The 14,334-nt window shown below is 55.9% G+C and overlaps 1 protein-coding gene across 1 annotated transcript in view; it reads right to left on the reverse strand.

The window, feature by feature from the left end:
* Positions 1 to 326: 326 nt before the first annotated feature.
* Positions 327 to 14,334, reverse strand: part of LOC111154847 (TNF receptor superfamily member 8) — a 48,843-nt gene continuing 34,835 nt past the window's right edge. The window contains exons 10-14 of the mRNA XM_022514775.1: positions 13,291 to 13,392; positions 13,115 to 13,168; positions 6,552 to 6,577; positions 4,233 to 4,440; positions 327 to 660 (exon numbers count right to left, since the gene is read on the reverse strand). Of these exons, the coding sequence (XP_022370483.1) occupies positions 416 to 660; positions 4,233 to 4,440; positions 6,552 to 6,577; positions 13,115 to 13,168; positions 13,291 to 13,392 (635 nt within the window). The 3' untranslated portion in view covers positions 327 to 415. The remainder of the gene's footprint in view (positions 661 to 4,232; positions 4,441 to 6,551; positions 6,578 to 13,114; positions 13,169 to 13,290; positions 13,393 to 14,334) is intronic.

Raw genomic sequence — 14,334 nt, forward strand, 5'->3', positions numbered from 1 at the left:
CGCGGCCCAGGGTGAGAGCTGAAGGCACAGGGCTGGTGCCTCCCGGCCTCTGCCGTCAGTGAGCTCTGGCCCCCGTGGCGCGTGTCTGATGCTTGGGGCTCCGGGGGCATCTTCCCAGCAGTGGCAGGAAACAGGTGCCCAGTCCCTGCTGTCCGTCTGCTGTTCCAACAAACACTGCCATTCAGATCCTGCCCCTAGGTCGTCTCTCCTGCACAAGCCCAGGCTTCCCGAGGGTCTGGGCTGGGGGACAGCAGGTAGGGATGCAATGAGAGAGCCCTGGAACCCCCTTGCTCCAGGCTGCTCTACCCCTGGGTGCTGGAACCTCAGTTCTGGTCACAAGGGTTTCTGCCCCCAGCCTGGTGCCACCAGAGGAGGGGCACCCCACTGTCCTCTCAGCCCCAACCCAGGCCAGGCTTCATTTCTCCGTGACGGTCATGGGCAAGGAGGCCTCCTTTCCTTCCTCTTCCACCGAGAACATGACGTCCCCGCAGCTGCCCAGAGGCGGCTCCGTCTCCTGCTCTGGGAAGCGGGGGGCGTGGTCCACTTCCAGATCCTCCTCGAACTCAGGCCCTGCCGGCCCCACCAGACCCCGGCCCTCAGGCACCTCAGTCCTCACAGTCCCCACAATCACTGTGTCAGCCTTCATGATGTAGATCTTCTCTGCAAGGCAAAAGGAAGGGTGAAGTGAGGGGACCGGGGCCCTAGCTGGACAGGGCGAGGAGGCAGGGGACGGTTCAAGTTCCAGCTCTGTCTCTCCTGTATGCGGCTTCGGGCCCGCGACCCAGTCTCTCTGATGCACAGTCGGTCCCATCAACCTCACAGGTGTCCTGAGGCTCAAAGGACATAAAACAGCTAGAAACTGTGTGCTAGAGTGAAGGACTGGCCCGCTTGTGGGAGAGGCTCATGACCTTCTTAGCATTTAGGAGGGGATGGGATAGGGAAGGAGAGAGCCGCACTGGGACAGAAAATGAGCCCTGGGCAGAGAAGGGGGCGACTGCAGCCCCACTGAGCAGCAGAGGCGGACAGCCATGCTGGCCACTGTCCAGACCCTTCCACACACGACTCCCGAGTCCTCACATCACTGCCACACAGTGGGCAGTCTGTTCTTGTCCCCGTGGACAGATATAAAGAAACTGAAGCCCTGAAAGGTTAAATGACTGGCCCAAAGTCACCAGGCAGTTAGTAGAACTCTCAGCAGAAACTCCCACCCGACTGGCTACCCTTTCCACTCCCGTTCGCGAGTCTACATCAGAAACCTGGGGGGGCCAACGTGTTCTGGTTGGCCTGGGCTGCTCCCGGTTTTCGTAGTGAAAGACCTTTTCAGTTCAGGTAAACCCAGACAGTTGATGACAGTCTAAGGAAGCTCAGGCCTGTTAATAATGAATAGCAGCCTGTGAGGCTTTGCTCGGGGCCGGATTTCAGTGTTTATTACTCATGGCCCGTCTCCCGCCTTCACGGCTGGGCCTGGCCGCTGCATGGTAGGGCTGCCTGTGCATGCCGCTTGGATGAATCGTGGCTCCTGAGAGGCAGGACCCTCTGCGGTCCTCACCATCATCTGCTGGGGGTGGGGAGGGGCACTTCAGAGGCTCAGGGGAGTTAAGGAAGCTGTCCAAGAAGCTGGGAAGGGAGGAGCCTGGCCTACACTCAGCCTAGCTTCTCTGATGGCCTTGAGCTCGGGGCAGGGTCCCAGCTCCAGCAGCTTGGCCCTGGGACTCTCTCTGGAGTCTCAAGAGGGAACTTGACAGCGGGGGTGGAGCAGGGGGCTCCTGACCTGCCTCTCTGGGTCACCCAGTTACGCCCCTCTGATCCAGGAGCTCTCCAAAGATCCCTGGGGGCCTTGTACTGGCCACCCCATTGCATCAAGCTAGTCCTTCTGTTTTGGCTTTTCACACCTCCAGGAAAGAGGGAAGTGTTCAAAATAGCAGCGAGGACTAGAGGAAAGCTGCGAGTGTCACAAGCTGTGGGTTGGGTGCCCCTCACACACCCCCAAAGAGAGAGCAGGGCCCCAGGCCCCGGCCAACACCCTCCACCGAGGCCTGTGGGCCCTTTGCTCCGGGAGCCTGTGCAGAGGGCCTAGGAGGAGCGGGAGCCAGAGGGGGTGAGAGAGAAGGGACCGTGGGGAACACGAGAGGGCCTGGAGCAGCCAGACAGGGCTAGAAGAGAAGACGAGGCATAGGGAACAGGGTGGGAGAGAGATGGAGGTGGGTTTGTCCGAAGAAGCCGAAGCCAGGGGCCAGGCTCTTCCCCCCTCACATTCCGCGGGTCCTGATTGCTCCAACTCTATCCGTCATCACCTGCCCCGCCCCCCAAGCTGGGAACGGAAAGGAGGGTCTTTCAGGGGCTGCTCGAACCTTCTATACCACCCAGGGCTCTAGAATCCAGGGAAGTTATCTTAGTGGGCTGGAAGGTGAAGGGGCTCCCCCTGCCTGGTGCCCAGGGGCAGAGGGATAAAGCTCGGGCTGCAGTTTGGTCCCCCCTGGGGTACTAGACGGGTTCTGTGGGGCATGGGGTGCTCCTCGGGGATGGTGTCAGAAGGATGAAAGGCTCCCGAGCAAACCTCCAAGGGCCTCTCTCCCAACCACCCCGCTCACCAGCAAGGCTAACAGGCGGTTGGAGCGGGCTGCCCACACCCCAACCGTCCTGGGAGCCCGGTACGTCCCTCCACCTGCCCCCCGAAGCTCCGGGGGCACTGCACTCAGCACAGATCCAAACGTTCAAGTTAAGACTTCTTAGGAAATTTAAGGAGATGCCTGGGGTGGTATAACCCCGAATAACACTCTTCTTAAAACTTGCTGAAAGCTACAGCGCCAAAAGTTTTGGTTTCGTATGAAAGACCCTGCCCCAAAGAGTTCTACCCACCACTGCCTGCTGTAGAAATGTGTAGAATGATTACAGATGCCTCTCTGGTATTATCCCGGCAATGCTTAACCCTCCAGAGAAGACAGGGATGGAGCTCACTAAGGCCCTGCCCTCAGGGAGCTCACAGCCAGATGGGAGAGAGGCAGGGGGGCGGTGGCGCAGAGGCCACAAACCCAGTCATACTGCTGGGGGCTGAGGATACTGGGTCTGGAGGTCCGGGGTCTGAGGGAGCACAACAGAGGGGCATTGCTTTAGACAGGAGACTGGAGAGGGCCAGGAAGACTTCCTGGAGGAGGAGGCAAATAAGCAGGGGTTTCAGGACCTCAGGAATTGACTAGATTCAAAGCGGGAGTTGGCGGTCCCAGGTGAGGAGGCAGCTCCCACAGAGAAGCTCTGAAGGGAGAGAGGGCTCTGTGAGCTCTGGAAACTGCCAGTGAGTGGGCAAAGCAGGCTGGAGGGTTCAGGAGGCAGGGGAGTCTGGTCGGTGGAGGCAGCTCGTGAGCAGTGACCAATATGAATGCCGGAATAAGAGTGCATCTGGGATTCATCCTGACAGCGACAGGAGCATTGAAGTGGGGGCAGAATGGACAGGCATGTATTTCGGTAGAAACACTCTGCTGTACCAGGGTGGAGAGAAGCCGGAGAGGAGGCAGGGAGACCCTTGGGAGGCCAAAGCGGAAGGCCTGCCTCGGGTGGGGGGCGGCCGCGGCTCCGGAAGGGCTGGTCTCCGCAAAGGCCTGCGCCGGGGTGGGCCAGCCAAGGGGTTCAGAGCCCCGCAGGTGTGGGATGGGGCCAGGTTCCTGCTCTGCCACCCCGAAGCTGGGTGACACAGACAATCTCCCGCACCCACCTGACAGTGCCCTTGCCCCGGGTGTGAAAAGAAGAGGCAGGCGCTGTCCTCAGAAGGCCACGTGAAACGAGAGAGGACTTCCGTCCAGACAAGTGGCCGGTCTTGTTGTCACTGGAATGTCTCCTCCTGTCCCCGCAAAGGGCTCTTTGCTGGGGGTGGGGGAGGCATTCGCGGCTCACTTCAAAGTTGGCAGGCCCCCCCAGGCAGGGGGGAGCCCCTCTCCCCGACCTTCACCCGCCAACACAACTTCACAAGCGCCCGCAATGGCCCTGTGAGGGCGGGATCACTACTACACCCATTTTACAGAAAGTTAAACTGGGCTGCCGAGATGGAATAGGCTTTAAGTCTCTCACGAGAAGCTGTTCCTACTTGCGAGGGCGGGCAGGGGAACCCACCCCCTTCCTCACCGGGCCTTCCTGCCCCAGGGTCTCTGGGTCCCATCGGGGGCCCAGGGTCCAGTGCCCCGCTCCCCCTGCTCCCTCAGCCCTGAGCACACAGGGACCCCCCAAATCGGCAGACTCACCGATCCTGTTGTTGGTATGCTCCGAGGTCACCCGGGGGGGCTCGGGGAGGTCCCTGGGGGACGAGGGGCTCCCGGCGGGAGGGCTAGCTTCCAGCAGCCGTATGCTCTCTCGGCAGACTGCCCCGCCGGGGGAGGTCTCCGCAGCCGGGGTGCTCAGCAAGCCCAGCTCTTCCATGCCCAACTCCACCACCGACACACTCTTCAGCTGCTATGGGCACAGAGGGGGTGGAGTTGACAAAGGGTGCCCCCAACCGCCCTGGGAAGCCCCCGTTTCTTCACCTCTAGACTCCAGTGAGTCTCCCTCTCTGCCTGAAGGTTGCCACACACCACCCACGGCTTCTCGGCGTGGAGAGCCTGGTGCCCTGTGCTGAGTTTCAGAAGTCCTGTTGCTTTTTACTCCTACTAAATAACCAGAGCAGCCAGCATCCCCTACAGCGCTCACCGCGTGTGTGGCCTCCACACGTGTGAATCCTCATGACCGCCCTGTAAAGTGGCTAATATCAGCACCCTCCCATTTCACAGGCCAGGAAACTGAGACCCAGAGGAGTCAAGGAACTCGCTCAAGTAAGTGTGCGGGCCAGCACTCGAACCCCGGCACCTTGCTCTGGAATCCATGCTTATCAGCCTGTCTGGGTAAGTGTGCGCTCCAGGCCCACCACAACTGCCCAGCCCTGACCTCCTGGGACGGCGATCGGTTATGATGACACTAATGTGTTCTAAAACCAGCTGTGTCTTCAGTCAAACAGTGCTTTCATTTTTGACTTTCATAGGTAAGTATAAAGGCAGAGTGGTCTCATGGAATGTTCTAACGCACAATATGTACCTTCAGCCTTCAAAATGGAATAGGTTCGAGTGATTCACAAAATATAGCCTCACAGCCATGACTATCCTTTCACAATCATCTGAAGTCCAAAAGATGGCATTTTAAACAAGTTTCTATGAAAATACGGACTCATGATAATCAAACAATGTTTGATTATCTCACCAATCATTAAATGCCCTTTTCATCAAATTTCCTGGTATTGTAACAGCCACTTATCTGACCCAAGCATATTTGTGAATGTGACCTCCCGTAATTTGAAACTGAACTCATATTGTGGTTCTGGCTGTTATATTAAGAAATTAAAGGACGGAAACCTTTCTCCATGTATGAATGTCTGAGTTGAAAGAAAGTCACGGAAAAATTGATAAATGGAAAAAACAATGGGTGAACCACACACAGCTGAGACGCAGCCATATGGAGTGTTTGTCTTACCCCATCCCTCAGCCCCGGAGGGCAACACCCCTTCTCTTACCACCCCCCCCCCACCCAGCGCGCTCCTGGAGGCTGGACCCAGAGCAGGGCACCCAGCCCAGCCTACTGAGGGCCAGGTGCCTAGGCCCCTCTCTGGTAACTATCAGTTACCAGCAAAGCCCCTGGCCCGGCACCTGCCCACAGCAGCAAGCTCTTTGTCAAAGGCAGGTGAAGAGGTCCTTCCAGCTCAGGGCAACAGGGCAGGGTACCAGCTTTGAAGCCCCACAAACCAGGGTTCAAGTCAAACCAGGGCTTGCTGATCTATTTTCCAATCGTGAATCCAGCTCTCCCGTCCGCGCCTAGGTTCCTTCTTTTGTAAAATGAACGACAGTACCAACCTTCGAGTGCCGTCAGGACCACCCGCGATAACTCTGAGGAGCACAGAGCAAGGTGCCTGCCTCATGGAAAGTGGTCCACACAGGATGGCTACATGTTCACACTTTTTTTTTTTTTTTTTTTTGAGAAAGTGAGAAAGAGAGCATGTGCAGGAGAGGAGGGGCAGAGGAAAAGACAGAGAGAGAATCTGGAGAAGGCTCCATGCTCCGCGTGGAGCTCAAGGTGGGGTTCGATCTCACAACCTGAAATCCCTCACAACCCTGAAAACCCTGACCTGAACTGAAACCAAGAGTTGGACGCTTCACCGACTGAGCCACCCAGACACCCCTGTGATAGCTGAGTTTTCAAAGAATCATGTTATGGATTTGTTTTCCCAGTGGAGTGAAGGAGAAAAGGGAAATGACCCCACCTGGCACCCAAGTAGCCCAAACCAAATCCATGGTCTGCCAGACCCTTCTGGAAGTCCCCGGCAGGATGAGCCAGGAGCCAGAGACTACTGAGGGGGTGGGGCTCCCCATCTGTGCTCAGAACACACCCCGTGGAGCAGACCCAGCCTGAACTTGCAGGGGGAGCCCACACCCCCATCACCGTGGGAGGGGAGGGACCCACCAGCAGCTCTTAGAACCAGGGGAGCAGTCCGATTTAGGGGCACAAAAGCGAGGGAGGCAGGGTGACAAAGGGCTACTTACTGTCGGGTTCCTCCCAGGCCTGGAATCTGCAAAAAAGAAAAAGAGTAGTGACGTCACCAAGGAGGGTCTGGCAGCTGCCTGGTCTGCCCAGCCCACGTATGGGAGGCAGTGACACCTGTCAGACACTCAGGCTGGATGACAGGGGACAGTTACAGAACCCTCGCCCATGCCTAGACAAAGAGGCTCACTTCCCAGCGCTCGCCTCAGCAGTGGCTGTGGGAGAACTGGTAACCACCTCTCCCCCAGCCACAAAGCCAACCAGGGCACTGGACTCCTTCTCCAGTCCCCCGCCCCACTCAGGTACAGGAGAAGTTCGGGAGCGGCACACACCACAGCTGGAGCCAAGGAGGCGGCCTCTGCTGCCTCAGAAGTTGGTTTGGGGCAGGCCCCACTCCCTTGCAGCCCCCAGGGTCTAGAGAACCCAGAACTCCCTGGAGCGCCATGCAAAGTTCCCACAGAGGACCTCAAGCCTGGGTGGGGGCAGATGACTCATCCTGAGGACCTTTGCTAAAACCCACACTGGACACACCCAGAGTCAGTCGACCCTGAAGGCCTTTGGTGGGAGATCTGTTTTTTATTACACGTGCCAGAAAGATCTCGTGTGACCACCTTCGAGGAGGACAGCGGCTCGTCACCATCCCATCGCCTACCATCCCTCCTCCGCGGGGCTCTGGAGGGGCTGATTCACTGATTCTTGGGCTACAACTTTATCTTCTCATCCCAAACCCCCACCATCCACACCAGCACTTCTCTCATATCAAATATGGGGTCAGGTCACGGCCAAGCATAGGTTGACATTTACCCATGGCCCATTGGCCACCTGACAAGGCAGGAGATTCGGCGCCCAGGAACCTGGTCTACACTGGGCAAATCAGCTCCTGGCGTAGACCATCGTCTGGGGATACACAGCCCTTGAGGAGTCCTGAGGAGGCCCTCTTGGAGCCTTGGAAGTGTTGTTCCAAGCTGCTGTTAGGCGTGCATACCTGACCAGAGAAATCTGCTCTGGAAATGCCAGTGAGCTGCATCATCTCCAGAACATTCTGACCTCAGCAGCTCTGGGAACCATCAGCCCTGATCCTAGCTGAAACGCTCACTGGAGGCCAACCAACTAGGATACTACTAGTAAGACAAGAGGTTTGAACGTGCTGTGTAGACACTAGGTCAGTTGGGGATGTGCTTCTAAGTGACTATCAGCATGTAAAATGTGTCTAATGTCTAAAGAGGAAATGAACCAGAATGATGGTCAAAAGAAGAACATGTATGAAATGACACAGTTTTGGATTCTTTCCTCTTCTTCTTAATTTTTTTTTTTTTTTAAGAGAGAGAGACAGTGAGAGTGTGGGGGTTGGGAGAGAGGGAGAGAGAAAATCTCTCTTAAGCAGGCTCCATGCCCAGCACAGAGCCCGACACAGGGCTGGATCTCAGTCTTGAGTTCATGACCTGAGCTGAAATCAGGAGTTGGATGCTTGACCATCAGAGCCACCCAGGTACCCCACCTGGAGTCTTGATTTAACAAATGTTAAAGTTTCCTTTGTCTGGTAACTGATGTTCCCAGCAGAGTGGTCATCTTGGGAGAATATGGTTCATTCCCGCTGGGTGGCCCCTGTTACCCAAGCTATCCCTTTGAGAAATGCTCTCTGGCCTGAGGCACATTCTTTTAAATGATGTCAGTGAAGTCTAATTTTTGCCCTTTGAGAGTAATGTTGACTTTTGCAAATAGCCAGCTGTGGTTTAGGTGGTCAGGGGGAAAGAGTGTGACAAAGTAACAAGATAAAATAAAATAAATAAAAGTGATAAAACTCAGTCTTGGAAAGGATGTGGGTAAAAAGAAACACCATGGCTCATGCCCTGTGAACTGGTTCCATGTTTCTCAAGAGCCATCTGGCAGTGAAAACCTCATACTCTTTGACCTAGTAAATCCCGCTTCAGGGACACACCCTCAGGAAATAACCCAAGAGGAAACAACAAGGCTGTCCGCAGAGGTGGTAGTTATAATCAAAAAACTGAAAGCAAGCCAGATGCCAAACAATGAGTCTTGAAGCAGAGCCCTTCCTAGCAAGGAAGCCCCAACACAACATCTCTCCACCTTCCTAGCTTTACTTCTCGTGTCTGGAAAACGGGACACAGCATGCCAAGTCTGGAGGGTTTTTATGAAGATGAAATGAGACCCAAAACGTGAAGGTACCCAGTGATCAGTCCCACTGAGAGCACACGCCTTGACATGATGTGGTAAGAACAATCCTGTGCCCGTGTGGTCTTCCTCCCCCAAACCTGCCACCCCACTGTCACCAGGAAGAAAATATTAGACAAATTCCTATCAAGGGGCATCCTGCACATAACTGGCCAGCAGGCCTCAAAACTGTGAAGGTTGGAGCCTTGGTGGCTCAGTCATTAAGCATCTGCCTTCGGCTCAGGTCATGATCCCAGGGTCCTGGGATTGAGCCCCGCATCAGGCTCCCTGCTCAGCGCGGAGCCTGCTTCTCTCTCTCTCTCTCTCTCTCTCTCTGCCTCGTCCCCTCCCCCCAGCTCATGCACACACGCACACTCTCTCTCTCAAATAAATAAACAAAATCTAAAAAAAAAAAAAAAAGAGTCTCTTACACACACACACAAAACACCTAAGTAACCCTAGAGTGTGGGCTGCAGTTAAAGGTAACGTATCAGTACGACCTCAGCTACCGGACAGATACACTGTGAGCAGTGGAGGCAGGGAGGACACCAGGTGTGCATAGGAACTCTCTGAACTATCTTTTCAGATACTCTACGCATCTAAAATGGTTCTAAAACTTGAAGTCTGCTGAAAATTTTTAGAAATTTAAATGTGAGAAAGGGACCGTTCCCAGGAGGTTGCCTGGCATGCGGCGGGCCCCAGGACACTAACACAGCGTGACGCTCATCACACCAAGGACAAAACCAGCACGTGACACTGACTCTTGGAAACAAGCATAAAACAACAGAGAGGTGAAAAAGCCGAATCCAGAGGTACCAATGTCTATCTACAGGTGCCTGACAACCCACGTGTGTACTTTGATAAAAACCCAGGACAAATTGTGCTGAGAACAGAGGTCAGATTCCCTAAGTGTGCATCCCGGAAAAATGTGGCTTTAGTCCACGGTCTTCATTATTGGTTTCCTCGCTTGGGGGATTAACTACGATCTTTTCATAAACGCGTCTGGCACCCGAGGACACGAGTCCAGGGACACACGAGACGTTGGTGGCCGCCCCGGGGACAACTGCATGGTATCCCCAGGGCTGCCGTGAAGGCCACTCCAGCCGAGCCTGTGAGTTCTGACACGGATGCTAGCACTCCCGTCCGCCCCAGCCACTTCCCCCCTCTCAGTCCCAGCCCCCATCCGGCCTGGGGGCCTGGCTGCCGTGGGAAGCGGAACAGACCTGAGGAAGGAGGCTCAGACAGGCTTTGGCAACGGCACCCCTAGATTCAGATCTGGGCTCGTGGGAGACACAGCTGATTCCAGGGTGAGGGCAGGGAAGGACCAGGTAAGTTGGGATCGTCGTAAAGAAGTGCTCAGAACACAGAAGGATGGGACAGAAGGATGCCAGGGCCAGCTTCAAGGGCCGAATCTGAACATTAACTAAATAATGATGGCAAGAGAATAAGACAGAAAGCCACGAGTACATGCAGATATAAATAGAGACGACGAAGAAGAAAGCGTGATGAGGAACCAGTTATTCAGAGAGCCTCGCAGTCCCTCCCCTGAAAGCACTTACTCCTTGCCAAGGAGAAAAGAACAGCCTCGTGCCGGAGCGGCCTGGGAGGCAGCGCTGGCATCAAGTGCCCCCAGCCAGCCACGCCAGGAAAGGGACCAACCGGCTGGAAACTGGCAGGACGGCCGCCACCTAGGGAGCTCAGCACCCCCGCTGGGATCTTCCCGCCACCAGAGACGCATGACCTGACTCCAGTCTCCCATCACAAGGACTGCACCGGGCAAACCCAAGGGGAGGGATGGCCAAGTCAGCGGGGGGATGCTCAAAGGTGGCAAAGTCACAAACGTGACGGAAAAGACAGGAATGGACCCAGACTGAAGGAAACTCAAGAGACGTGACAACCAGAAGCAACACGGGGTCCTGAACTGGATTCTTCTGCTGCGGAGGACATGGTTGGAACAAAGGAAGGATCTTGAATGGGGTCTGAGAATTCGTCGGTGGCAACGCACCAGTGTGAATTCTCTGATTTTGGTGGCGTCCCTGCGTTGTATAAAAATACACCGTGTTTGCATGAACACACACTATACAGTATGATAAGCCATCGAGATACTCACTTGCCTCAAAAAGTTTAGAAAAATTAGTTCTTTGCATTTCCTTGTGACTCTACCCTAAGCTTGAAATTATTTCAAAACAACAACAATGAAAATTTTTTTTTCAACTTAAACCTGCCTGAAGTAACAGATAAGGACTTTGGCGTCCATTAAAACGAAGACGTTTAGTCTGGGTTTCTCAACCAGGCACAATTCCCACCCCAGACTGTTCTTAACCGACTGGCCTTAAACAAGTTCCTCAACCTTCCTGTGGGCCTGGTTTCTCATCTGGGAAATGGGGACAAGCAAGTGCCTCGCAGGTCCGCTGTGCATCTAGGCTCTGCTGCCGAAGACACGGGCCACAACGTGGAAATGACTCGAGAGACAGCTGGCAGGCGCTGGAGCTCCGGGACAGGGAGGGCCGGGGCGCGCATCCCCGCCTGGCCAGCCATTAGTCCCTTGACGCACCTGACGCTCATCTAAATGCCAGAGGGAGCGAGGACCCTTTTCTGTACCCAGCACAGTCACTTGAACCACGATTTGAACACGCAAATGAGCCAGCACGTGAATGGACGCTCCCTCACCCCTTCGGGCCCCACTGCCCTGGGAGGGACCGGGGCATCGACACCCTCTGTCCATTCTCATCCTGAGTCTTGGACGCTTATCCTGGCTTCGCCTTCCCTCCAGCTCCGGCCGGGAACCCAGACCCCGCCAGGGACCCACCGGAAGCCAGAGGGCCAGAAATAGCCCCAAACAGGATGGCTGCCACTGAGTCTCAGGGTTTGGTTTCTTGTAGGTCTAACTTCTTCAGGGAAGGTGCTTTTCTCTCTCTGTCTCTATTTTTCTCTGTGGCAAAACTGCCATCACGAAGGTTTGAAGAAAAAAATAAACTGACAGCAATGGAAATTCTAATACTAGAAAAATGTCAAGAAAGCAAACATGGGTTTCAATGAGACATTAAGGCTGACAGCTCATGGAAAAAGGCTTGAAACTATCAAAACACAAAAACCCCCCTTGCTAAGATCACAGCAGGTGCTTGTGAAACTCATCAAGTTTGAAACAGGCCTCAGTGGACGGGTTTTGTGCCCAAGTCCGAAAGCGGGCGGCAGTGAGGGTCTCCAAGGGTCCTGGGGAGATGGGGGGCAAGAGGGCCGTGACCTGGCCCAAGGCTGCCCACTGGGCTCCTATGTGGACACTGGAGAAAGGACGAAGCTTGAGGGGAGGGTGGCAGAGGGGACAGGTCTGAGCCCTCCACAAACAAAGCCCACAATCTCAAGGACCAGAGCCTGAGTCTTGAGTCTCACCAGCTGTGTGGCCCCCACCAGCTACCCACTTTTGGGCCTTGACTCCTCCTTATGGAATGGAGATCATCACCCATCTCCCTTGGGGTTCCTGGGGTGGTAAGACCCTCTATGGGAGCCTGCCTTGAAACCAGAAAGGGAAGTTCACTCCTTCCCCCGGGGTCGGGGCCCAGCACACAGCAGGTGCTCAATCAGTGCTTGTGGAGTGCTGGTGAGACCTTGTCCTGCCTGAAAGGGCCGCACAGGGGAGAAGAGGCACGTGGGACCCACCCCCCACCCACCAACACACACACACACACATACATACACACACACACACACACACACACACTCACACCCGGGTGAGGGCTGGAAGTAGGTCAGGGGCTCTGGCAGTGGTCTGCAAAAGTTGGCCTGGAAGCAGGGCCAGAGAGGGCTTCAGAACAGCCTAGAAATCAGAAGGCCCTGAGATGCCTGGTGAGGAAAGCAGCTTCCAACATGGGCTGGCCTGTTGGCCGACATCGACTCTCAACAGCACACAGCTCCCGCATCAATTGAGCCGCATGGCCGCCATCTGAGGCAGACCTTGCCACCCCCCTTTACAGTGAGGACACTGAGGCAGAGGAATGAAGAAACTCACCGGGGCCATGCAGCTCAGAAGTGGCAGAACCAGGATTCCAGCCCTATCAGCCTGCCCTACAGACCCAATGGCCCTCGCTGCGAGAGGGGCACAGAGCGGCGGGGAGCGGGGAGAGGGGCAGAGAGGCCAGAAAGGAAGGGAAGGCATTCAGAAATGCCTCTCCAGGGGGTGGGCACTGTGGAGGAAAGAATGAAAGACGAGATGGATCTTAGACCTTCCTGCTAGCCCGCCATCCGAATGCCACGGAGGACCGTGGAGGACGGTTCCCGACCGCGCTGCATTCCCCTTACTGATAAGCCTGTGCAGAAAGGGAGCCCCAGACCCAGGGCCCAGAGCCGCTGTGTCCCTGTGGCCCAAGCAGCCCCCTCTGGACATCTGGACACTTACCTGCAGGCTCCAGCTTGGGCCGGAAGGTCTGGACAGGGTAGCACAGGTAGAGCTCTGAAAGGACAGCAGAGTTGGCTGGAGAGCCTCGCGCAGTGCCCCCCCAGGGCAGCACAGAGCCCAGGCTGGGCTAGCGCAGAGCCCCTGCCTCCTCCAGGCCCCAAGACTCATGTACTCACTCTGCTGAATCCACTTCCGGCAGGCCCTCCGGTGGCACAGGAGGAAGGACACGGAGCCCAGGACCATCACCAGTAGCATGACCATCCAGAAGAGCATGGGCCCTAGAACACAGAGGCAGCCCTGCTCCCTCCACCCTGATGCTGGGGGGCCCAGGAGCCTCCGCTGCAAGCACCCCGGACGGTCCTCACCCTGGACTATGTTCTCCTTCTCCTGGGGCACAGAAGCCATCGGGGCTGGCAGGACCTGGTCCTCCCCCAAGAGTGAACTGAGACCCAGACCCTCTGCCTCCCTGGTGCAGCCTTATCCACCTGCCCTCCCTCCCCTGGCTGGAGGGAGCCCGTCAGGGCAGGTAAATGGCTGACAGAAGAACAAGCCATTCCTGGACAGTGAGAAATTGAGGAGTCGAGGAGCCGGAAGGAAGGAGCTGAGGTCCAGAAGAATACGGTCTGGGGTCCGCGGAGGAGAGCCCCTGCCAGGTGTGGCCCCGCGGCCGGGATGGTGGGGGAGGGTCGGGGGGGGCAGGCGGAGCAGCAAGGAGGGTGAAGTGGGGAGTCTGGGAGGGCTCCAGCTCCCCTCCAGATGGGAAGCTCCCCAAGGCAGGCACGGGGTCTTCTCTGCACACGCACCCACTCAGCACCTCTTCCCTGAATACCATGCAGGCACCATTACCATCTCCTTTTACAAACGAGGGAAACTGAGGCCTGCGAAGTAACTCACTAAAATGGCAAAGGGCAAACCGCAAGAATCACGGCTTGGGCCAGGTCGGGCCAGGTGGCTCCAGAGCCCACACACTTCACCGCTGTGTGGGTGTGTGTTTCTACAACTTAACTCAGTACTTGTTCCTTTTTCTTTGGTCGCTTAAGAAGACAGTTACTGTTAAGTCCACGTTCAGATGTTAAAACGTAGTAGGTGCCGTCTATGTGCTTCTCCAGCTTTAACGTGCATGCCGATCTCCTGGGACCATGTTGCAATACACACTGTGGTTCGTGGGGTGGGGGTGGAGCCCAGAATTTGCTCCTCTGACAAGTTGCTGATGCCGCAAG

Source organism: Enhydra lutris, unplaced genomic scaffold (assembly GCF_002288905.1).
Source record: "Enhydra lutris kenyoni isolate GAN:26980312 unplaced genomic scaffold, ASM228890v2 scaffoldscaffold38, whole genome shotgun sequence".
NCBI lineage: Eukaryota > Metazoa > Chordata > Mammalia > Carnivora > Mustelidae > Enhydra > Enhydra lutris.